This window comes from Rhodnius prolixus, unplaced genomic scaffold (assembly GCF_049639745.1).
Source record: "Rhodnius prolixus isolate KJV_2025 unplaced genomic scaffold, Rpr scaffold_1, whole genome shotgun sequence".
Classification (NCBI taxonomy): domain Eukaryota; kingdom Metazoa; phylum Arthropoda; class Insecta; order Hemiptera; family Reduviidae; genus Rhodnius; species Rhodnius prolixus.
The window spans coordinates 28,728,914-28,755,589 of NW_027411581.1; the positions used below are offsets into that span (position 1 = coordinate 28,728,914).

The 26,676-nt window shown below is 32.4% G+C and overlaps 2 protein-coding genes across 8 annotated transcripts; one reads left to right on the forward strand and one right to left on the reverse strand.

Annotated features, from left to right (window-relative positions):
* Positions 1 to 11,142: 11,142 nt before the first annotated feature.
* Positions 11,143 to 22,389, reverse strand: LOC141458472 (vesicular glutamate transporter 3-like). Of its 4 annotated transcripts, none has more exons than XM_074136476.1 (11): positions 22,231 to 22,378; positions 21,625 to 21,771; positions 21,378 to 21,549; positions 19,527 to 19,760; positions 17,748 to 17,922; positions 16,560 to 16,693; positions 16,361 to 16,484; positions 13,420 to 13,553; positions 13,203 to 13,345; positions 12,985 to 13,105; positions 11,143 to 12,514 (listed from the first exon to the last, which is right to left on the reverse strand). In XM_074136476.1, the coding sequence occupies exons 2-11, from the start codon at positions 21,666 to 21,668 to the stop codon at positions 12,308 to 12,310; spliced, it is 1,488 nt and encodes a 495-aa protein (XP_073992577.1). In that variant the 5' UTR covers positions 21,669 to 21,771; positions 22,231 to 22,378; the 3' UTR covers positions 11,143 to 12,307. The 4 variants fall into 4 exon arrangements, with proteins under 4 accessions (XP_073992577.1, XP_073992597.1, XP_073992587.1 ...); XM_074136496.1 differs by having other exon boundaries at positions 16,566 to 16,693; positions 22,231 to 22,377; XM_074136486.1 differs by lacking the exon at positions 22,231 to 22,378 and adding an exon at positions 21,857 to 22,030.
* A 1,529-nt stretch (positions 22,390 to 23,918) lies between these two features.
* LOC141458488 (uncharacterized) lies at positions 23,919 to 26,405 on the forward strand. Of its 4 annotated transcripts, none has more exons than XM_074136556.1 (2): positions 23,919 to 24,051; positions 25,802 to 26,405. In XM_074136556.1, exon 2 carries the CDS (start codon positions 25,912 to 25,914, stop codon positions 26,356 to 26,358), a length of 447 nt encoding a protein of 148 aa, XP_073992657.1. In that variant the 5' UTR covers positions 23,919 to 24,051; positions 25,802 to 25,911; the 3' UTR covers positions 26,359 to 26,405. The 4 variants fall into 4 exon arrangements, with proteins under 4 accessions (XP_073992657.1, XP_073992636.1, XP_073992647.1 ...); XM_074136535.1 differs by lacking the exon at positions 23,919 to 24,051 and adding an exon at positions 24,053 to 24,190; XM_074136546.1 differs by lacking the exon at positions 23,919 to 24,051 and adding an exon at positions 25,494 to 25,637.
* Positions 26,406 to 26,676: the final 271 nt, after the last annotated feature.

The window sequence follows — 26,676 nt, forward strand, 5'->3', positions numbered from 1 at the left end:
GGATGTCGTTTTCCGAAAATTTTCTTTTATTTCAATTACCATTACTGATATGAAAGAGAATTCATAACGTAAGTACCAGACCAAAACTCAAATTAAATGTTAAATTAATTTTTTTCAGTTACGAATATGCCCCAAAATCTTTTGAATAGAAAAAAGTATTGCTTTAAATAGTACTTTTTAATTCAGTTTCTCTCAACTCCAGTTTATGATTAACTAATTATGAAATTACTAGTACCTCAGCTCGAGAATAGTAATCACGGCGATTTCGCGATCGATGAATTCCAGGTATTTATTAGTGAATTTATCAAACTCTCTTCGTATTGTTCAGATTTTAATAAATTCTTCTCCGTCTTGTAGTGAAAAATTTGCTGTATAACCCGTATAAATTGCAATGTTCTAATGGTAATAGGTAATGAGATATAGAAGGTTAAATTTTGGTGTTTTTTAGGTTTAATGTTTAAAAGAATGTAAAGGAAATCTAGTAAAACATCATTTTTGTGTAATTTTAGCGTTAAACTTGTTATCGAAGCATTTACAGTAAACCATAAAAAGAGAATCAATCCTTGAAGTTAAGCTGTTTTTCAGCTAATTTTTGATAAGGTTATGTTGTTAAAAGAAGTAAAAATGGAAATCGATAAAATATAAGGATTATATATTTTTTTAATTTCCCGATAATAATTCTTATCGTAAATTTTCTTTAAATTACATCAAATAATACTTATATTATTATATAATGGTATTTATATAAAATAAATAACACAATAGGTAAAATAGTGATTTATAAATTCAATACACAGCCATTAAAGAAGTAGTACTTATAAATCAAGTTCAGGGAAAAATGGATAAATGATATTTTCATATTATTTTTTACTGTGTTACTCTTATACAGCGAAACATTCATAAAATTAACAACAGTATATAACACTTAGACATTTAGAAAAGACTACATTACGAAACCAACAACAATAAAAAGTTGTTTGGTTTTCGGGACTCAACACAACACAATTTCATCTTAATAATTTACTATAATATTCATAATAATACGGCGCTAATTATCAAGTAAATAAAAATAAAATGTTATAATTTTTAATAAACTTAAAACACATTAATTAAACAGGGATTTACAACATATTTTAGCATTATATTAACACAAATTTAGGCAAGACGTTTTCCCTAATAACTTGTGAGTTTTTGTTACTGTAATAATCTGAGAATAGTTTGTTTTTTCTTTTTTTTTACTAAAAACGCTTTGATATCAGAAATCCACGGCGAATAATCTCAGGCACTAAAGAACTTACCAGGGTACAAGGACACAACGAAGAGATTGTTGCTTAAGAGGATGGCAACTAAAGTTATAAAATATCTTAGATTTTATTCGTCGTAGGAGGCATGTGTACAGTATACTGTATCCCTACCCAGTTTCAGACTTTCATCAGAGATAAATTAATTAGTTTTGTTAATATACTTCACTTATGTTTACCTCTCGCACAACACTTGCGGACATAGGTAGTACGACAGGGAAACATGAGTGAAGTAGAAATCTCTACACCAAACTGTCTATTCTAACGGTGAATGAAAGCCAAATCCGGTCAAGAATATAAAACATGCGTGATGCTACCACCACGGATAAAATCAAAGTTATTTTCCAGTACATTTCAATAAGACTGGGAAAGACTGATTTGGTTAAATTCCAAAATTCAAAATCACTGGAAAATAAAGCGCTTTCAGCAAAATGAATTTAAAACATACAAATACCTTTTATAAATTCGATAGAGATTGGGGTTCCAAGTCGAACAGCCAACCATTATAGTTCAAGGTTTCAATAAATATTGTATATATTGTACATATTCAATACATATGTTGTAGAAGACTGAAAAACTGATACGAGTACGAACTGACAGTACTGGATAACTGCTGAAGATTATTGTCCTTGGGAATGCAAAGTACCAAACGTTTAATAAAATTTAGGTAACCTTTTGACAAAAAAAGTTTGATCACTGGTCATGGGGATCGTCTTGGTTAAACCAGATTACAAGATTAGATTACAGAATGACCGTGTGTCTAGAGTTCACGAGTTTGAAGGAAAAAAAAAACATTTAACATTGATATTTAAACAGTTATCACAATTATTTGTAAAGGGACTACTGGGAGCTCCCCTTCACAACTTAGACCAAAATTCAGCATTATCCAGCAAATTTCAATAAGACTGGGAAAGATTGATTTGGTTAAATTCCAAAATTCAAAATCACTGGAAAATAAAGCGCTTTCAGCAAATAATGCTCTATTCGATTCCCCTGTACAGCAACACCACTCATTGGGAATGTCTTAATTTATTCCTTGAAGCGAATATGGCCCACTAATTTGCAATATCATATTTGATTAACCTCAGATAACCTAAATCTAAACTGGCACACAGACCAAGATAATGTTCACAACAGTTTTCCCAATTACAACCATTACATCAATTACAATTACATCAGCAGCAGCAAAATCTCACAAGTATTTCGAACAGAATAAATAAAATTGAAGTAAATTGTTCAAATAAAAAAAAAAACAAAAGATGCAATGACTAGAAAAGGTCCAAATATAAAAATAAATTATATCCTATTCGATATTCTAATGCTTTTAGTCATTTCCTTTTCTATTTTTAAAACAAAATTATATTTACAATACAAAATTAATAATAAAATAAACAAAATTTATAAAAATATTATATGTGTATATAAAAATTATTTTAGACCGTATGATATGTAGAAAAGGTCTGGATTAAACAAGTTATTAATAATAAGAAATAAATCTAATTTCATCATGGAGTAATGTATAAATAATTAAAGTATGATTACTTAAGAAGTTCATTTCAGAAATTATAATACAAAATAACACTTAAAAAAATAAATATAAATATTTTTCAAACTTTAATCTGGTAATTATTTTAATATTCTTTTAAATTTCTTTTAAAGAAATCACGACTTTCACAGTAGAAAAAATCATTAGGCATATGGGGATTCTGTATTACACCGATAAATATTGTATTAACGTGGACAAACAGTTGAGTAAACTTCAAAAAGTTCACAAAGATTAGTTTTGAAAGCATTTTAAAAATTTTGGACAAATGCAAATCAAGGGCCGTAATATTAATGCTTACAATTCATACCTGGATATAAGAATTATAAAATCGCATATCAAAATACATGTGATCATTAATAATATTTTAATTATGATTGGATAATTCAAAAATATTTAAGTAAATAAAAATAAAATAAACTTTTAACTTGTAAAGTTATTAACTATTTTGTCTTTTTTAAATAGTATTGTCCTCATTTAACAAATATACACCAAGAGACCCATTTTTGAAATTTAAACTTGTTCAGTTTTTCTGAATTCCCAACTAATTGGGAATTGAAAAGATAAAAAAAAAAAACCCTAGAACTTATCACCATGAGCTATTAGCCGGGCCTAATTATCAAATTAGGAAACAAAATAAATGTCCAGCTAACGATCTTCAAATTGATAGAATTTTCCAGAAGCAAAACCCAAGTCTTGTTTGAAACCATTTATGATAAATGTCAAAAAGTCATAAATCAGATCTACCCAATCAACGAGAGAGTGGTACATGGTAATTATTTGTGGGAATAATAAACAATAACAAGCCCTTACTTTTTATAAAATCAAACACAAATGTTTAATAGGCCTCTCCACATCTTTTAAAGTTAGGCAGATATGCAAGGATACTTACAGATAAAATAAAGTATGCCTCACTAAAAAAAAAAATTCTAACAAATATAATCAAAAGAGAATAATAGTTTTTCTTAAAGCTACATGAAAAGGCCTGAATTCGTTTTCAACTTTTGTTAAACAAAAAATCATTTTTTAAACTGCCTTCTTCAGAACAACTTGATAAATGACATCATTAATTAAATCTAGGGAAACAAAAGTTATACGAAATAAAAATTAGCATTTGATATTAAATTTTAAACAAAATCAAAATTTGAAACTTAATTGACATAACCATAAAAAAAACCCCCGAAAACCGCTCTAGAAATTTAAAATTAAATTAGAGGAAGACACTTGAGATAACGCTGTAATACTGTTGTTGAAATTATTAAAATTGTTCTATAAGAAAATAGCAAAAGAATTGATCGTTAATTCTATACAAAATGTAAGATTCCCAAATTTTCTTTAAAAATAAGGCCTTATCCTTGTTTATAAAAGCAATTTATTGCTATAACCCAGATCAAACAGATATTGAGAAAAATTTTGTTTAACTCAGGCAATAATGGTGTTTGAATACATTTTACTAATTGCTGCTGATCTTCCTAAAATAAATGTAAATCGGTTCGAAATTTTAAGTAAAAATGTACTTCTTCTGGAAGCCTCGACAGTATACATTCTTAGAGAGAGGAATAATCCCCACAAATGCGAGACTCCCTCTAAAATAATGAATAAGTAACTCAATAAACATGAGACCGAATTTCCGATTCTGATGATATTTGGCAGTATTACGAGGATAGGATTCTTCAAGTTCAAAGTAAAATCCTACTTCTTAATCCCATTTAGATAAAATGTTTCAATCGGGTCAAATATTTTGGATCGAGGTTTTAAAGAAAATCTCTTCTTTGAGATCCGCACAAATATTTGTTTTTATAATACGTTCTGAGCACCAGAATGTGTGGTCAGTAATCCCAAAAAAACAAAAATCTCACAGAACTAAAATTTGGTATTCTGTTTTGATTCCTAATACACTTCTGATACCAAAATTATGGCCAAAATTCGCTAAAAGGAAGTGAGTTATTTCATATTCCAGTAGTCAGCAACTTTTAAGTATCCCATGAAAACAATCCGCAAATCAAGGCTACACTAGGCAAGTGATTTTAAAAGTTTTTTGAGTACTCCAAATTTTAAGAACATCTGCTCACCGAAGATTTAGTTTTACATAGTACATTTTTATATTACTTTAAGATTATTTTCTGAGCCATCATGGTGAACAGTCTGGTATATTACATCGACGTCGTGCAAACCTATTCCAGCACAGATGCCTTGAACAGGTCAAAATCCAGCCTAAAAAGCAGCTGACAGAAACTAACTTTCTAACCATTAACTTTCTGGTAGGGCATAAAACCAAATTTGGAGACTTGCTCAGAGATGGAAGTACAAACTTTACTATGGACATTTTTTCAAACAAATAAAAAGTGGGAAGGGATTAAGCTATGCGGTTAGCGTACACTGGACTCCCACGCGGAGGTTCCGGGTTCGAATCCAGCTGCTGACCCTTAGATTTTCTCTTCCTAGGAGCTTCTTACAGCTCACTGTCCAGTGTTGTATGTAATGAGACAACACTGTCCGGAGGCCGGCAGTGCACAGAAAAAAGCTCCGGGCGCCAATAACCTTAGATGTTGACGCGCCTTAAATCATTAAAAAAAATAAATAAATAAAAAGTAGCCTATACTCCGAACTGGGGGTATCCAACTTATTAGTCTGCGTTTATAAGAGCAACATAAAACACCGACTCTAATTTGCATTAATCTAGTGCTACTAAATCATAAGTGAATTCGTTTCGAAACAATGTTATTATCAAATAGCTCTTGCTGAAAACCTGGAATAAATATTATTGTAAAAAGTCAGTATTTTAATTATCTTACAAAAAATATAAGCTTTTTTCCAGGGTTTCTGACTGGACTACTTTTCAAGTTTTTGCTTTGTTTTATCTATCTTTCACAAATTAGCTAAGTATAATTTAAATTAAAAAAAAATTGAAAAAGTCAAGTTCCATAAATTTACTTTTTTATGAAGTATAAATAGTTTCCTAATTGATTTGAAAGTTTCCAAGACATTTATTTACAGTACCTAGCTGCAAATTTATCAAAAAAATGAAAGAAACAATAGAGATACTCGTATATATATTTCGCAAAATCATAATTATTAAAAATTTTACAAAAAAAAAAAATATCCCAAAAGAAAAAGCTGAAACAAAATGAACATCTTTCCCATTTTGCAGCAACATTAAGAACTTCAGAAGTGAATCTGATATCGCATGAAATCTGAATTTCGAAACTAAATTTTGTTAAAATTGTGAAATTATGTAAGTGCTTAACGTTCACTTCATAGTAACTCTTAGAAAAGCACTGATAGATTTTGAAATTCTGTAACTAATGTATAATTGTAGAAGAGAAACTAAGGAAAATTGCTTTTACTGGTTTTGGCCTTGGAAGAATATAAAAAGGAAAATATGAAAATAATATAGCCTAACTTAAATAACATTCTTCAAAAGCGAAAAATTAAAAAATATTATTCATCAATTTACCACTAACTACGAATCTTCAAAAAGAAAGATATTTATAAATTATTTATTTTGTTATTAAGCATTACTAAAAATTTTTGTTTTTGAATGAGATTATTTTTTTTTTTTTTTACTTTGGACAAACATACCAAACAAATAGTTTGTACTTTTATATATTTTATAGACATGAATAGACAATTATATAATTATTATAACATTATTCAGGAGTCTCCACAAATGAATTTTTTGAGAAAAAAAAACCTTGAAATAAAAAATATAAATATGTACTCAAATGTTTTTGTTTTTCTTTTTTTCTTAAAATTAGTCAGTTCTTACTTCCATATTAAAATTTATTGTGCTCAAACTTTTATTCTGATATAAGAAAAATGCAATAGGGATTATCCAACATCAATTAAGAAATACACAGAATGATATTAAATATATAACAGTGAAAAAACTGTAAGAACGGGTACAAAACATTTTGTAAAGGCTACCGAAATGAGTAATTAAATATAAATAAATGAATACTGGTTTGATTACGCTGTTTTCTACACATAACACCTACCAATAGGTTTCTTAATCATGGAAGTAATTAGTCCAAATTTTTAGTAAGGAAAAACTCAATGAAGTAAAGCATAAGGTAAAAGATTGAGCCTTTACCCATTAAAAAAGAAATAACCAATACCTCGAGAGATCCCAGATTCCAATTCAATTGTCCACACCTAAGATTTCCCCTTCACAAGAGCTTTTTGCAGCCAAGGGCGGTGCAGTCTGTAATGAGAGAACACGTCTAAAGGCTGGTGGTAGTGCCCCGAAAAAGGTTTAGGGCGCCAATCATTCAGATGTTGGCGCATCTTAAAAACAATTAAGGGGAAAAAGTATTTGGTAAACTTATTCTTTAACTATTGTTCATTCTTTTTGGTGACTGATTCATAGTTTCAATGGGATTGAAAAAATAACTGCCATTTCAGTCTAGAAAAATTTATTTTGCCGAGCTTTCGACCTAGGGACTAGGTCATCTTCAGGGCTAGTTTAGAAAGTAATACTATTACAAGTCCATGAACAGACAAGACAGAAGACACACCAAACCTGAAATGTAATAGTATTACTTTCTAAACTAGCCCTGAAGATGATCTAGTCCCTAGGTCGATAGCTCGACAAAATAAATTTTTCTAGACTGAAATGGCAGTTATTTTTTCAATCCCATTATTCTTTAACTTTTATTATTAAAAAGCTCAGAGTGAACAAACAACTTTTTAAAGAAAAAAAATTATACATAAAAGTTATTAGTTAATTAGAAAAATGTTTACCGAGAAAACGTTTTCTGATAAGTTCATTAAAAATAAAACTTTCCAAAAATTTTAAGGCTTTTTTTACCCTTGCTCCAGCTCCTCCCAACTGTTTTTTTCAATTTTTTTTGTTAACAAATTTTACAAATTTATGCTTCAAATTTGAATTTAAAGCTGTTTTAACCATTCTATTCTCTAATCATCTTTTTATTTTATTTAACTCATTTGTGGAAATAAGTTTTATTATCTAAAATAAATTTTAGATATAAATCAATTAATTTTTTTATCAATTTTATATTGATTGTAATATCAATTCTCGGATCTAGACTTGAGGGTCTGGAGGATACTGAATTCAATTAATTTAATTACCGTCAGTTTAACTATAAATTTGTTTAAAATTAATTTAAAAAGGTGGACAAGAAAAAATAAAATATTGGAAAAAAAATTTCATCTATCACTTTGAATTAATAGTTCGTTCACTTTTAGATCATAAGACTCCTCATAAGACCGCCTCTCCCCTCACATTACGAACAACTGGGTCAAACCTCTATGAATATTTCCACGAGGCAATGTATAACCATATTTCCACAGAACTTCCCCACGCAGAACCCGCGAGTTACATTACCAAGAATCACCTTATCATGAACTACCCACGCACTTCCTTTCCAAACATTATAAAAATCATTGTACCCTACTGCAGTTAGTCAGTCGCTACTTTTTTTTTTATAATTGTTGTGCACTGTTAATTAACATCACAGTGGTTAAACCAGTATTGTGTTATACTTCTATTCACATGTTTGTAAAGTGGAAAAACGAAATAAAAAGTGATTTTTTTAAAAAATTCTTTCAAAAGTAACTGTGGTAATACCTGTAACTACCGCCTGAATGCAGAACACTAACACAACAGTGAATGATCAAAATTCTAAGCATAACACCCCTTTTCGAGATAGTTCAACATCCTCTTCAGTACAGTCGAAGATTCCGATTAGGTTGAAGTTAGAAGTGTACGACAATGAAATCATCTATAAGAAAGGAAAGGAAACGAGCTCCACATGAAGGAGACGCAAAGTGTGGATATAGATAAATTAATAGAAGAACCCAACAAAAAAAAACGAAAAGACCCCAGACTGGTTCACCGACCGCTTCATAACTGAATTAGTAAGGCAGTTCTGCAGACCAGACGGACACCCTCTGCAACCAAGAGCTCAACCAACGGACGCAGATTCCATAACCGTGAACATTGATGAGACGGATGACTCAGACAATTAGACGAGGAAAGCAACGCTACAATATAAACGAACTAACAGGGGTACACCATCTTAACGGTACCTATCATTGAAACACCAGTGAACTTCAGCAATAACCAGTTAGTTTTGTCGCTAGTGAACCATAGTCCAAAACCCCCTAATAAAATAACCAAGCTGTTCAATACAAAAACACGCATCAGTGCGGAGTTTTTGGAGAATAATCTGGAAGAAGAATCAGTAAATTTCATAACAGAATACATCCAACCGCGCACTAAGTACGGCATATATTTCGGGAACGATTTTTACCACAGGCTTACTGATATAATCATGATCTATTTTGAAAGACGTCAAAGTAATGTTCGTGAAATTCACCCAGATGTTTCTTGACGTACTGACAGAAGACGGAAAAAAAGAAGTAATAGACAACTACCACACTGGGAAGACGAACCATCCCAGAATTTCTGAGACTTACAGCCGAATTCGAAGGACTTATTACTTGCCAAACTTGCGTGAGACAATCTGAAATTTTCTTAACAAGAGCGACATCTGTCGCCCGAAGAACGAAATATGATCGCATACCCATCAAGCCCAAATTCAACCATACTCACATTCCTAATGTAACCAGGAATAATTTTTCTTTTTTTTCTTTGTTTTATTTGTACTCGATACCTAGTAAATAGAACACAGAATATTTCACGATTACATCCAAAAGTAAAGAATATTTTAAGAGGTAAGGAAATTGAGGGATTACAACAACCCTGTAATCATACAGCGAGACGTATCCATCTATTCAAGATTGAGTTTCGAGATCACCAAAACCTAACTTGCGAAAAGGAGATCCTGACCCAGGAATCCACTACACAATGTGAATACACTAGCCTGGAAATTAACAGAAATCATGTTCAGTGAATCCAGAAGCGAACCAATACCTAGCTATCTTCCTGACAAAAGAACTACTTCAAATTCTACAGAACGACGCCACTAATTAAAGGACACTCCACGGAATCTTCCTCATCAGACCAGCCCAGAGCCACCGAATTTTTTACAAAAATCAAGAGTTACTCCCCTGGACGCAATCAAGCGGACATCCTACCGTCCTCAGGAACTTGCGAGATAAAGTGAGATTCGATACAGAAAGCACCCTTCACAATTAAACTCAAAACGATAGAACTAGCCAAATTGTCGAACAACTATACCACACCAATTATGGACAGCTCCTTCTACACGTGATAATCAGCCCATGGAGACTCCTTGTGGCAGAGCCACATCATCTAAATCATGGTAAAGCTAATTCTTCAAGGACTGACTGAAAGCCGCATCCAGCGTACTATCAGGAGGTTCTCCTGCATCCCCGTTTAGGAATAGAGGAGTTATAGGCACATAATCCGCTGACGTCTGACCTACGTAGTAGACAGCATCTCAGTAATAATATAAAGAGGTCACCCAGCAAGATGACACAGTTCCCAGAGTACCAAATTCAAGTGCGTTTCTTTTACACCGTGCTAGTCAGTTCCCGAGAGCTCAGCAATTAGACCAGACATATTCTGTGAAGGTATTATTGCATCTTACCTTTAAATAATTATTTATCTACTGTATGCATGTTCGCATTTCTGAATTTATTATGTTCTTGTAAACTTTAAACAATCTTTTTTAAAAAAGATACTTAGCGTTACCCAATATGTAACTTAAACATGATAATTACTTCTATATATGTCTTAAATTTTTTTATCAATGAAGCCATTGTCGTCCCAAATTAATATTTTGCCTAGTGATTCATAACACTACTAGCTATTCATTGAATTAATTTTAAAATTTTAAAATATGTACTTTTTAAAAAATTAAAAATTTAAATTTAACAAACTTTATTTATCCTAACCCATATGGTGTCGCATATCACAGGAAAGGGCATTATATATGCTATAAAATGACCCCAATCCCAAGTCTGTAGCTCAATTAGGAAAGCTTCTACAGTAATTCAAAAACACGGGGTTCCCTTTTTTCAGCCCATTTTTGGCAACTTTACAGCCCTGTACCTCATAAACCAGTTGACATAGTAAAATTTCATACTTTTCCAAGTCTATACCAATAGTACAATTCAAGAAAATCCGAGATGGTGAGGTTCAGACCCCGCGTTGATTTGACATGGAATGACCCTTATATGAAAGAATTAACGAAGCAAAGTGTAACAAAGATCAATTCCAAGATATGCAAACTAGGAATCGTAAATGATCGTCAAAAGATGACCTCTAGGTAGGAGGGAGTTTTGGTGCGCAAACGAAAACAATTCTCTATAATAATAATAACAATAATAAAATATAATGGATTCCAACGCTTAGATCATGGGTTCAATCCATAGATTTTCTTTTTCTAAGAGCTTCTTACAGCTCACTGTCCGGTGATGGACAGGGTTATCTGTAACGACAGAACACTATCCGGGATCCGGCAGTGCACTGAAAAAAGCTGCAGGGGCCAATAACCTCAGATATTGTCGCACCTTAAATACAAAAAATTAAAAAAAATAAATAATACTGAAAATCTGGACGGAATAAAAAGTATCCCAGTTGAATGTACATGAGTTTGATTGTTTTTATCATTGAAGTGATGAATAGATATATCATGAACAAGAAGGCGTATTAGGAAGTGAAGAAAAATGGAATGATAGCGTGCACAATGCTGACAGACAAACCAGCTAACGCAGGGGATTCAGTCTGATACAATCTCAAGAAGTGTATCACATATGGATCTGTGATTGTAGAAGAATAATTACGTCGGACCTTTAGGTACATCTAAACATAATTCAAGCCCCACAGAATTCGTATAGATGATTGTTTACTCTTCTACCAACCATTCCAATAAGATTTTGAAGAACAACTGCAGAAGATAATAAGAAAAGTTGTACGAAGATTATTGCATTAAGAAAACAACAAAGACAAAAACTTAAATTTGTCTAATATCCAATTAAGGAAGGAAGTCAATTGGTACAATTTTAGATGCTCTAATTGAACACAAGAAGAACGTTAGGGGAGAATCTTATTATTTGAGAAGCGTTATCACAGACTAAACAAAAAATGGACAAAGTAAAACACGATTAAAAAAAAATGCAGGAAGAAGAAAGCACCAAGTCGAAAAGTTGAGGTACATTTAAGAATATTAATGTATTCATAAAACTTTTAATCAAAATTAATCCACAACTAAGTACAATACCTTTCTCATTATCTTATAGCAGATAAATAAATAAAAAGTCATTCTTCATTCTTGAAATATTGACCTCTAAACTCTACTGGAACGTTATTTCAGTAAGACACAATACTTCGCCATTTGTGCACTTTTGAAGCTGAAATAACCATTTTTTTTTTTTTTTTTTAATTTAAACCTCAACCTTCGATATTTGAAAATATTTATGAAGAGCAAAAAACCTAAACTGAATCTTAAATTGTGTAATTTACTGTATAACGTTGGATAATCACTATTCTGTGCATTCATTAAAGTAAACCTTAGTGAACAGCTTGGTATCGTGGTGCAGGAATGGGAATGTCTTCAGTTGATGTCTGCGACTGTTCATTTTCTGAAAGAAAAACTTGTTCTTGACCAACAAGTGCCCATGACTGAATTTTACCAGAAGCAAGTGCTGCATAAATAATTGAGCCAAAGCAATAAATGGCCGCAGCAAAATAAAGTATTGTGTGCCATTCCTCAGGAGTCTACAAATAAATAAAACAATAATCTTTAAACATAGATAAATAAAGAATTTAATATATTTTTTATTGTTGTTTTTTGGCAAAGACACTCTGGCTCCATAAAAACTCGACTTATCGAGTTAGAAAAATCAAAGGGAAAAACGTATTTTATTAATACATGTATGCGCATTATTTCAAAATATATTGCTGCAGATCGTAAATTCATTCCACCAGGTGGTCGAGTAAAACTGAAAGAAGCGGTTAAAAATATAAAATGCTGTGAACAAAAAATAACGATATAGCTGTAACCTACGCAGACATACAATTGTTAAGCTTTTTTTGTCATGAAGACTAAGTCTGTTTTTTATCATTGATGAAACCTAAGGTTGCTTTACTAGCAAGCTGTTAACAATTAAAGTTAAGTAATTTATTATTCTCTGCAAAATGTTAACCTTTACAAAATAAAGGACAAATAACAATAAAAATGTTCCTACCCTGTTTTTCACTATATATCCAGTTAACATTGGGCTCAAAATTCCAGGCAGAGTAGCCACTGTATTTGAAAACCCCATAAGAATACTTGCATACTGAGGGGCGATATCCAAAGGATTTACACTGAAAAATTTAAAAAATAATTAATTAAGAAATTAAAATTTTTGACAAAATAAAAATTTGATTTAGATCTGCGTTACATTAATTGGCAAACTCATACCTGAACCCAGCAAATGCGGATCCTCCAAAGCCAACGGCTACAGTAAGGCAAGTTACAATGGCAAAAGGAGTTGTTGAATGAGCGGCAGCTATTAAAAATATGGCCCTTGTAAGGAAACCAGAGCATGTAAACAATTTTCTAACCTAAAAACCACTTGTTTCTAAGCCATGGTATGATTTCAAAATAAATATGTTATCACAAATGTAACATACTGCACCTGCATGGTGCTTAGATGGCCACTACTTCTAAACCAATCTGCCAAGAAGCCGCTTGTTTGGACAACTATTCCCATTGCTAAGTAAGGAAGCGCCGCCAGTAAACCAGCCCTTAGAAAATTGTAACCAAAAACATCTAAAACAAGAGAAGATAAAAATATAAGATAATAACACCTTATTTAGGATATAAAATTAAAATTAATATGTTAGGTGAATTTTTTTTTTAATTTGTTTTACTTTTAAGTTAAGAATGTGAGATTACAAAATTATAAGAAATATTTATTTTAAATTCAACTAATAAAATATTCAAAATTAAATCTTATTGCATTAAGATTACTCTTCTTCTTTTTTTTTCACCAAAACGTTACGAAAGATGTTCGAAGAAACTTTTCACCGATGAACTTGGAAAACAACCCAATCATTAGGCCTCCAATTCTCATTACGTTAATCAGGTTAGCAGTGTGATGTTGAAATGATATAAATAGCTGTGTAACGGGCAATGTTTAGCGTAAGCTAAACATTAAATTATTGCTGATAAGACGTTTTGTTTTGATGTTGTTAATATTGTCTATTGTTGTAATGGTTAGGGGTCTACAATTTGTTTTTATAAATTTGTACATTTCAGAATGTAACTTCAAAAAGTTAGTTTAATGCGTTAGTAGCGTCTTAGCGTCTGTAAGGTAGTGGGCCCTTTGAGGCAATGTTATACCTTTCCAAAGCAGATCTCAACTTTAAAAAACAAAATTAGCGCAAATTAGGATAAGGTAGTAGTTTGAATCATCCAAATCACATGAGCATTGTGTATTCCTAACCTAGCAAGGTGATTAGGAGAATAATAATGGTTAAATCTATACCGGCGTTTGTGTTTTAAAAAAAGGTCTATTTCATTGTAATTAAGGAAGCAAGGTTACTTGGTTTATGAAAAGTTGTACAGTGGTGTAGAATGTGTTTTTATGCAGTTTGCAGTTAAGTGTGATTTTTGGCATTGTACATACATTTATTGATCGTTTGAATTTATTTTTTAATCGAAGGGAAGTAATAAGGAGGTCTGGGGTTGGGCAAGTATTAATAGTAAACACAAGATAATTATATGAAAAAAGAAATGAGTAACTGAAAATCTATTTACATATAAAAATAAAAAGTTTAATAAGTTTAAAAAATAATATATAAATAAAAATAAATTGTTTGACGAAAAATACGTATTTTAAAATAAACTGTTCCACAAAAAAAGTGGCGCACTTTGAAAAAAGCGTTTATTTTTTGTTTTATCACATTTTGGGGAAAGATGATTAGTTTTAATTATTTTCATAAACTGTCAGGGAACAATTAATCGAATCAAGGCCCAAAGTTTCTTGTAAATAGAGAAGCAATTCCTCGTTTAATCCCCTTCGGACTTTTTGTGTAAACAACAACATGAACTTTACCTCAACAGTAAATAAATTTATTGACCTCTACAGTCGCGTTTCGACTTTTTTCAAGCTGAAAGCATTGCAAATTCTCAGAAAATGGCGATTACTGCAGAGCAAGTGGCCAGTATTATTGCAATAGTTGAGGATGGACGGAGTCAGCGGTACGCAGCACGAACGTTAGGGTTGCCTGAGACCACCGTCCGTAGAGCCATCCATCGTTACCAGGAGACAGGCCTCTGCACTCGCAGACAAGGTTCGGGTCGACCAAGAGCCACAGAAGCACTTGATGACCGATTTATTAGAATTCACACTCTGAGAAATCGTACATCAACTCTTTCTGAAACTGCTCAAACACTGCTTACTGTTCGTGGAGTTTCAGTCAGTGCCGAAACTGTACGAAGAAGGCTCGCTGAAATGAATTTACGCCCTAGGAAGCAAGCCACAGGACCACTGCTCACCGTAGACCATCGGAGAGCCCGTCTAGAGTTCGCTAGGGAACACCGCAACTGTCTGAGAACGATTGTAGAAACGTTCCCTTTTCAGACGAGTCCCGTTTTGCTCTCTACGCACCTGATGGGAGGCGACGAGTTTACCGAAGGCCTGGGGAGCGCTACGCTCCGTGCAATATTTCTGGTAGACTACCATTCGGAGGTGGTTCTGTGATGGTGTGGGCTGGGATTTCTATGGGGGCTTAAACTGAGCTCCACGTGTTCAACAGGGCAATCTTGAATGCAGATTTGTATGTGAGGGAAATTTTGCAGCAATATGTGATACCCTATGCACCATTTATTGGGGAGAATTTTATTTTTATGCAAGATAATGCCCGATCACACACTGCCGCCTGTGTTGTTCAATATCTCCACGATACTGCATTCGTATTCTGAGATGACCAGCACGCAGCCCGGATTTAAATCCAATTGAACATCTTTGGGATGAGCTGGGTAGGCGATTAAGATGGAGAAATCCTCCCAGGAGCTTAGAAGAGTTGCGTGGTGCTTTGGTGGAGATATGGGAGGAATTAACACAAGATTTCGTGAGAAATTTAATAAGGAGTATGCCGAGTAGATCAGATGCAATAATGCGAGCAATACGTTACTAAAATTCTTTTTCTCCTTTTTTAATCGGAAGAAATACTTTTTTTTTCAAATTCATTTTTTGCCGAGAAGTACTTTTTTGTTAAATTAAAGGTTTTTATTTCTTTTAGATCATTTTTTATTTTATTTTAGCCCTCCCGTAACTTTATACTTCTTATATTTGCTAACTAAAATAAAATGTAGAACAAAAAAGTTACAGAGAAAAAAATTAACGCATTTTTAAAGTGCGCCACTTTTTTTGTGGAGCAGTGTATTATTAGTTCAGTAAATTAACTAAGAGTAGACGACCGACGTTTACCAATCAGATAAAAACAGACCACTGAAAGTTATTTACTTTCAATATACTAAAATGCAGTCTAAAGTTGTAATTATTGTTTATAGAAACTACAATCAGACTCTAAAACTACTAAGACTTGCACATATATACAAAATAAACATACCGTCCATGTAGGAGGGAAGTTCAGTTAGAAGGGTGTAAAACCCCCAATTTTCTGAAAAATGAGCCACGACGATTGCCCATACTGGGGGAGACAGCAATATTTCCTTCCAAGGAACGTTAAATTTCTAAAACAATAAAGAAACACAATTAGTAGTTACGAATTAAATATTAAAGCAAAAGCAAAATTTAAGTTTACTAACACTGACCACTTTGACACTAGAACCTAAAGAATCTTCTACATATTCTTTTTCACTGGCAGAAATGTGTTTGTCTGTGCTAGGTGATTCACTTATCATTATCATCCACAATGCAGTCCATATGCAACCAAACGACCCTAAGTTATTGAATTTTGATAAGAAACAAAAAACACTTTTTTAGACAAAATGGAGCCAATAAAAACAAAAAAATTAAGTTCCAGTAAAAATATTATAACCATAAAAAGCCCAATTTTCTGTCTCGTAAATAAACAAAGTGAGTTGCCCTAACTTGACACATAAATATAACCACACTTAACGGTAGGATTGCAATGAAAAGTGATTTCATATAAATAATTGTTGACAAAAATTTTAAGAGAATCTTAGGAGCCATTTTCGAAAATATCGATTTCTGTTGAAATCTGTTTCTATTAGGACATTATTCTAAAGTTGAAAAAGAAAATTTACATGACAAAAGAAGTAATAAGAAAAAGAATATCTATTAAGAGCACTCAGTTTCATCATTTCTAAATAGTGTACTACCCGGCTTGCCCGAGTATGAAGGAGATGGTTTTTGAAAAGAAAGAACCTAATTATTTTTAAATATACTTGTTAATTTCCTACATTCCCTACTGCTTTTTTATATTTGACAGTCTAATAGTGGTTGATTTAAGAAGAAAAGATGGTGCTAGGATCATTAATCTAACCAGGTTTTTAAGATTCATAAGTCAATGATGTCATGCAGTCACTCAATGTGAAACCTCAGCTCAGCAATTCCACCCTACTGCGTCCTTAATCTTATTCTAAAAAAATTATGATGCTGATTCAGATAAAACCATGGCAAGGTGTACATTTACTTTAATATAAACAATTTTTTTTCCATCTAATTTCAGAATCCAAAGAATCAGTTCAAAATGGAGTATGTATTTAATATTTAACTCTATGAAATTGTACATAAACCAATTAGTATGTTTATATTTCGCAAACCAAAATATCAGTTTTGTTATAACTTCTAAAGCTATGCTTCATCCTACTAAAGAAAAAAATATTTTTCTTTTTAGGAAACCATAAAACGTGAAAATTTAATAGTCGCAATATTCTCTCTTTATAGTAAGATTAAATTAACAAACTACAAATACTACAAATGAAAAAAATAAAAAACAAGAAAATTAAATTAATATTGTAAAATCTTACCAAAAACATAGAAAATGGAAGGCCATCCTAGTCTTTCGGCTAATGCACCGCAAAGAGGTAAAGCAGCTACTGTACCAAAATAACAACCAGAGTAAGAAATAGCAACCAAACGACTTCTCTCTTCGGGAGGAGACCATTTTGACCAAACCCCATGCATTGCTGGGAACGTTACTCCCTAAAATAATCATAAAATATAAATATGGACATAAGTACTTCTTTAATAAGAAAAATAGAGGAGAAGCTGCAGTCGAAGCCGGTAAATAAGAATATTGAGGAAGGATGAGAAGTCTTGAAAAATTAATCTTAAAAGAATAGTAAAAGAAAGAGTTCACTGGTTTCGAATGTTTTATAAAAAAATAGGAGGAATAAAAATGGATATTAAACAGAGGGAATATTTTTGACAAGATAGATATGGAAACTTGTTGGACAATAGCCAGAACATTAAAACATGGTTAGGCATTTCCAGAAAATGTTTTCCATGAAGGAAGAACGAAGTCAGAATTCAACAGAGCCGACCGTGGGATGCCAGCAGGATAAAGAAGTCCGCCAGAGAAAAAAAGATTTATAGGAGATAATTGCTCCATTGTAAAATTATTAAGATCCCGAGGTTAATGGGATTCGTGCAGAAGTATGGAGGCAACCAGATGTTGAACATGTGTACAAGCTAATCATAATTTACAGCAGCAGCTAATCTATGATGTCGGAGAAAAACTGGAGTAAAGCAACTTTGTGACCACTGCATAAGTAGGGAAACAAACTGAAATGTGATATTAGACCATAGATCTTTCTACAGGAAAAAAAAAAAACTTTCCTTTGCTATTTATAAAAAAATTGATCCTAAAGGCCGAAACTGTTCTAAGAATTTATCAATGAGAATTTAGACCTGATAGATCCACTAGATCAGTTACTTTAGTGTCGGGAAACAGCGACTTTAGCGAGGTCCAATAACTACTAGAACAATCGATGTGTTTATGATTTAAAGATCATCCGCTTTAAGAATTTGTCGCTAGAAAATTCGTCTACAAGGCGGTAGTACTGGACCACTGGTCCTGTAGCTAGCGAAACTGGGTTATGTCCTGATAAAATGAAAAGATCTACGAAAGGAAGGTGTTAAGAAAAATCTATGGTAGTATTTAGAATGTAAAGAAAAACTTTGCTTCACTCCAGAATTCAAGAGACTATTCGGGAACCCGAACTAGTCTTTCATTTGAAGAAAGTAAGATTGCGTTAGCTGGGTCATGGAGCGGATATCCCCTGACAGACTGCTCAGAAAAGTGATTTACAGGATATCGGAGAGAGCTAGAGGGTTCGTTCACGTTTAGAAAGGCTGGAAAGATGTGGAATATGATCCCTGCCGGGCAAGTATAAAGAGTTGGCGAACAAAGGCAGGCAATAAACAGAAACGGCTGACTTTTAGATCCTGCTACTGAACTGTAACATCAGATGAAGATAAAGAACAAGTTAGGTACCTGATTTAAGATATTACAGTACAAACACAGAGGGGGCAGGTTGCTTTTTTTCAGCTTTTTGTCAGTGCCGGCCGTAAACCTACAGGCGAAAAACAAAACAAATAGATACTGCGCTTTATATACAGCGCAGTCAAGATTATCTAATTGAATTGTTCCATCTTGTAAGCAGTCTTTTTTCTAACATGAATATCGAAATATTAGTCCAGTTTTCAATACTAAAGTTTAACTCACATCAAGTCGAGAATTCTTATTATTAAAATAAACGCTTGGTGCTAAATATAAATGTATACACTATGAACATGATAAATACCTCAAACAGTCCTTCAATAACTCTCCCGATAACTAGCAGGTAAACACTAGTTCTTGCAAGGAAAGGTGTAAAAAATGTTACAACTGCTGTAACTCCTACACCAATGCCAAAAAGATTTTTTCCTCCATGCTTACAAGAAAGCCAACCACCAATAACTTGCGTGAGGATGTAGCCATAAAAAAATGAACTCAATATTACACTTTCAACACCGTTGCCCCAATCAAATTCTGGGCTCTGTAAAAACAAGTAAGATATAATAGAAAAATTTTAAATCAGGAGCAAAAATCTGAACACAATCTGAATTTGTTTATTTTATTTGCTACCTGTATAAAAATACACATACACCAGGCAAAGTGTGAATGAATCTGAAAACTAATGTTAACCGCAAAGGCGAAAAACAAAACAACGGTAGAAAAACAAACCGCTATTCAAAATAAATATAAACATTATAATAAAATTAATATAGTAAATTCTCCACTTTTGCTTTAGGTGAAATTTACTTTTTTATCACGTGTATCACTCTGGTAGTTCTTTCCCACCTTAAGACCGAGCTGACCTTTCTGTTCTTTTCTGTGTTTCGCTTTAGTCTATGTGAAATTGTTCCCAGTAGTGATCTCCACAGCGATTTTCTTCCATTTGTTCCTTGGTCTTCCTCTTCTCTCATTTTTATAATTATTTAGTCTAATCTTTTTCTCGTCGAAGTCACTGATTTTGGGATTCTGTCAACATCCATCCTTAACAAGAGCCCTAATCATTTTAGCTGTATGAGCTATAATGGCTGAGGAATGTTCCCAATTTTTAAAGCATTTTTGATGTTCATTTTCTTACTTTTTCCTTTTAGATTTAACCTCTATTTTTCTAATGCCACTTACGTGATTAAAATATGCTCCATTCTTATTTACTAAGAGTCAAAACCTCTGGTATATGTAGCGAAGTACTCTCAAATATTGCTATAAACACAAATGCTCGGTGCTTCAAGATATAACTGTTTCTGCTGCCAGAAGTGATCATTCCCAAACAACCCTTTTTCCATATTCTAATCTTCTATTCATCTCTGACACACCCACAAAACGAGTTAGTACACGAAATTGTAAACTACCTTCCACTCTTTTCGTGAAGCTTTTGGAACAGAAGTTCGTTCTTTGTCTAATTTAATCTAAAACCCCAGTGCTCACACTATTAAAGTGAAACGCAACGTTAGTTTCATATAATCCGTAAAAAGATTACAATATCATTTTGTCTCCGGTCACTAATTAGACAATTAACAGACGAGGGCCATTTAATTAAATCACACATCTGAGGTCATAGGCGGAGCTTTTCTCATTTCGGATCTGGCACTTTTCTTTCATAAAAAAATAAAACTGTAAAACACTATAAGAGGCATCTATGAAGAAAAAATCTAAGACCTTTCATGAACTAAACATACAAGTGGGAGGTCACTTTCATAGTCATTTGGTTAATTGTAGATATTTTTAGTGATCTTATCGTACGTTAATTTACATAGTATTACAATTATGTTACCAGAAAGCCCTACTTATTTAGCTGCAAGAGAAAATGTGTAAAAAAAAATATAAATTAAGCAAAAATTGTTCGAATGACTTTTTTTTATCATTACTTTTCCAATTACTCATATTTTGGGTGTAAAACGCTTCTTATGTTGATGTACAGAGAATATCCTTTAGTTTCAAAATTATTGCGATAAATCCATAATTATCTTTTTGACACAAAACATAATAATTTAAGATTTTAATTTTTTAACAAATTTACCAACTGTAACTTCAACTGAGGGGCTTAGTACATTAACTTTTATTCATCTCAATAAATAATCTAGTACAATCAGGAGTTACCAACCTGTGTTATCTTCGTACCATTTGCCAAAGTAAGCGTTCTATTATCTCTCATTACAACAACTGCAACACTTAGATTCACTCTCATAGCATAGATGTTAGCAAAACCAAAGAAAGATAACAACGCTACCAAATACCTCCTTGGTAACCATGAAGTTCGCTCAATAGGAGTTTCACTGCAAACATACATTTAAAAAAGGATTGAAATACTTATGGCAAACATCAAATCTATAATTATTTAATAAACTTACTAATTATGATTGAATGCCCCAACAAATGATCGTTCAGGTTCCATGACTGTTCTATTAAAAAATTGTTTTTATAACACTACTCCTTCTTATCTTTATTACAATAAAGAAACAATTTCTGCAGTTAAGGGTCAGCAATGTTTAGTATCACTGTACAGGAACAGAAAATAAACATAAAGACACGTAAAAATTCTGCCATATTGTATCAAATTTCAGCAAAAATCAGTTACAATACATTTCAATTTCTTTAAAAGCCTAAATATATAATAAATTTCAGCTTCTTCCTGTTCCGACAAAGTTTTTCCTTCTCACATAAATTTCATAATTAGTTACACGGAAATATAAATAAGTCGGCGATGCAATCAGTATCCAAACACCCAAACCCTCCGTACTAATGAACTGACAACCTAGTACTGACAGTTCAACAGCTGTCGAGCATGAGCATTTGTTGTAATCAAGTTTAGAGTTTATCTTTCCACCGGGTGGGAAGGGGCTTATTATTACCCTAGAAGCAGCTGTAAAACTACAACTGTTCGTGTGAACCGTTCAAAGCTGAATCAGAATGAACGAGTCGTCTTCATTACTATCAAAAATGATGGAATTACATACCAAGTGTGAACATTTTTGCAAAAATATACACGTCACATCATGCTGGTGCTGAAAAATTCTAATCGCTTTCGAATGTTCATCCATCATGAGATACCAGTATTGTTAAGATAATTTTGACAACCACCGTGTTTTATCAAAGGTTACAATACTGCTACATTCACTACACAACCTGACTGCTGACTAAGGGAGGTTACATTGTGGCTGTTATGATTAAAGTTTAATAGTACTCGATGGAAAGTATTACATTACGGTAATATAAGTTTAAAAAATTTGAAAATAATGTGCAATAATCAATAAAGTGCAGATTGTAGGCTATTTTATTAATAAGTATGATGTAATTGTTGTGAAACCTTTGTATTTTTGGAGGGGGATACAAATTCAAACTAAAATTGTGTAACCTACTAATGAGAGCGTTAATATTTTTACAGGAAAGAATAATTACAATTTTCTACCGTTAAGTCACTAAAAGATAATATATGATGGACTAATAGGTTCTTTAAGTCCTTTTATTGAAACTGAAGATTTATATTGTCATTTGAAATGTCGTGAACGGACATTTTGTCAGTAATACAGTAATTTACGGAATTTATCAGTAAATACAGTCTTAATATTTTTTAAATAGTAATGATGACCAGATAATCTTAACCTCTTTGCCGAACAGATTCCATCCTATAGTAATGTAATTTTATCTGACAGGTTTTTATACTTGGGATCCATCTTTGGCAAGTAGCAACTTCTCATATACTGGCTTCACTGAAACTGTCTGGTTCCCTTCCATGTTTCTGAAGTACCCAATAGCTGCCCTTACTTATATCGTAAATTTTTCGCAATTCGGACTTTTGTTAAAGAGTTTGCCGTTCTTTTCATTTTGTATTCAAAAAAGTAATTTACCTCCACTTCCCTACACTCAGGGTTTAAAGGTCCTTGCATGTTAGATTACCCACCTACATTATCCTATATTACCAAGGCTATACAGTTGCGAAATTAAGCTGGCATTGCCCATCCTAGGGATTTCCTCCAAGATTAATCCCGGGAATATACGCCATATCTGTTGGTATCATTTATTACATACATATAGAGACAAATCTCAAGACGTGTGCGACATTACCCTTATACATACCGTGCGCGTATGAAAGAGATTTTTTTTTCAAAAACATTCTTTACGTGTCATTGTTATTAGTGACTTAATTCCCTGACTTTTTGAATTAAAAAAGAATACCGCAGCTGTAACTTGAACAATACCAGTTAATGACCAGCTAGCTAGTTGATGATTTCGACTATAACAATCTTACATTTAATTAATCAAATATTTGTTAAATAAATTAAATAAAAAAATAAAGTTGTTACATATGCCCCACATTTTTAAGAAAATTTGGAAATGTTATCTTGAAAGATAAAGAAAATAAAAAGAATATTTTTACGGCACTTACTTTCACTAGATATTTTACTAATACTTATTTTACTTATCTTATAAAGTAAATAAATAGGAAGATAAAAAATGTTTGAACTGTATTTTAATTTAGCTAACTAATAGAATAGACAAAGAAAATAAAATGGTCAAAGTTGGGTGTTTTTCATTGTGAAGTTTTTTTAAAGAATTGTCCTACCGGGCAGTTTTAATTTGTACTTCTTTTTTTTTTATTCTGCTTGAAATATAGTAAATTTCACTAAAACAAAATGTTTGAAAACTGATTACAATTAATCTTGAAGAATATGAAAATATTCTTGCCAAATTTGGTAGAATAAATGCTCAGTAAACAATGCAGCAATAATAATACTGATGTAATAGCTCGTAATATATGTAAACAGGATTATATAAATGTAATTATCATCTGATACTAAATTAATTTCCTAAAACAAATAAGATCTAAACGTATGATAAAAGTAATTCTAAACTATGGGTTTTACGATTTCGGTGGAATTGTTAAATACAGAGTTTTCAGGCTTCTTGGACTAATGAGTAAGTCATCCTCAAGACACTCCTCACAAAATTTCCATAATATTTTTACGGCACTTACTTTCACTAGATATTTTACTAATATGATAATCTTATAAAGTAAATAAATAGGAAGATAAAAAATGTTTGAACTACATTTTAATTTAGCTAACACAAGTTTGTACTTTTATACATATTGAGAATCCGATGATTAAATTAACTAGTTTTTTAATAATTAATATTTTTCTCAGAATTTTATTAAGTTGAATTAAATCAAGTTAACATGGATTAATTCAACCTACAAAACTCATCACCATAATCGAACGCCTCTTCTACCAACTTAGCGGTGTCAGACTGCCATCTTCTTGTACTCCTTCATCCATCTCTGTCCTCTGCCAATGCTCTTCCGTCGTTCCACACGATTCTTAATTTCTGCAAGCCTTCTTTACCCCCTCTTCCCAGCCTACTTCACGGTCTCCTTCTTCCTCTCCGTCCTTCCATTTGTTCTTCATATGCATTCTAATTATTCTGACGGAATCCATCTATAGAACGTGCCGGAACCAGCGTAGCCTATTCTCTCTATTACTTCTACTGGATGTACATCTAGTACATCTAAGCTGTTTTTTACTGTGACGTTACAAATCCTGACCCTTCTAGTTTCCTTCTCGATCTTCCTCAGATATCTCATCTCAGTTGCATGTATTTTACTTTTGTGTTTCTTAGTCAAAGACCAGGACTTCGATGAAAGAGTATGGGGGGGGGGGAATGTCGATCTTTTATAGGCCGAAAGTTTCGTAGACCAGATGAAAGCATTTGAAAGGGAAGGTAAGAAGGTGAATTGAATGTAAAAGATTTGACCCGGGCCCTATTTAAGAGAAATAGGAACATTGTTAGGTCCTACAATATACGTACGTCAGGAGTCTTTTAGACAAACAACGGCCTTCGGCAAAGTTGTAGCTTGAGCCTGTTTCTCTTTGTGATCCTAATAGACAAGATAATTTAGAGCCATCATGCAGCTTTCATAAAGGGCTATAGATACAAGTACCTATAAACTACTAGCTTTTATTACGAGTTAAAGCACGCAGTGATTATTGCGTACTTTTCCATCCATTGAAGCAGGCATGTTTTTTTACATTCATGACCAGTTTCGGATTTTCCTCCATCATTGTAAGTTGATTAAACAGAATCATCAAGACGGAAACTTAGTTGAAAACTCAGGGTCCCTTCATTAAGCTAATTAATCAATCTCTGGTGATAGATGAAAATCCGAAACGGTCAGGAATATAAAAAACATGTGATTCCTCTCCAGTTTTATTTTTAAATATTACTGCTATTTATAAACATTTGAAAATCCTTAAGTCTTAGATTTTTAAATTATACTTTGATATTCTATGCAGATACATTTTGTTTTCTTTGATTTTATCGTCGTAGCACGCATATTTCTTGTATCCCTAAGACAGATTAATCAAAGGTATTTATCCAGCACTGCTGACCTAGCCACATTTTCAGCATTTTATATTCTTTGCAGAAGTAAGATGGTATACTTAATTACTTAGGGTATAAGATTAATAGGTGCTTATAATTTTTGTTTAATATTGTTCAAATAATGGGTCCGAAATGTATAATTTTTTTCAGGACTTCTTGAGGCATCAAATATTCCGTTTAAGATACGCCAGATACCTCACTGGAATAAATTATCTGTTGAAATAGAAGAACACTCTGTTTATATAAGTAGATTAACAAATATGGGATTAGTTGGCGATGATTACAATAACATAACTGCCTTTGAAATAATAAAAGAAGCTTACGAATCGGTGATTAAATACTATCAAAGAAAAGATGAAAACTCATTACATTACCAAAAGAATACTGGAGAAAAATGCTTTTCTATAACGTTCGATTCGTTCTATTTGGAATCGTTTTCTGAATTTAAAAGGGTAGAAGAAATTGGTCCTGAACATAAAAACGCCGACGAAGAATGTGAAATTGCTGACGAAGAATGTGAAATTGTCGACGAAGAATGTGAAATGGTCGACGACGAATTCGAAATTGCCGACGAAGAATTTGAAATTAGTAGGGGAGAAGAGGAAAGTTTCTCGGATGTTACTACTTCAGATCAGAACGTAATACCGTCAGATGAAGAAGTTGCTTTAGAGGAAAGCGAGGAGATGTTTAAAGATACCTTTCAATAAGAGCTCGAACATTATTTAAATAAAAATTAAATTATTTTTTAAAATTACTTTCTCTCTTAAGTGACAATTTTTTTAAAATTTCCTTAGAGGTTAGCTAGAAAGCCGTCTGATTTTAGTTTAAAGTTAATGTAACTTGAACTCTCATGGCAGTCAGTATTAACTTCATCAAACGAAAGCATCAAAAGCAAAAATTTTAATGCATAAAATTTGGTAATTTTATAAAATCCTCCCGTCCATATACAGTGAGTAATAAATATTCGGGCAAACTAATTATTGCTTTTATAATTAAAAACTAGGGTGGAAATTTCGTCAAGAGTA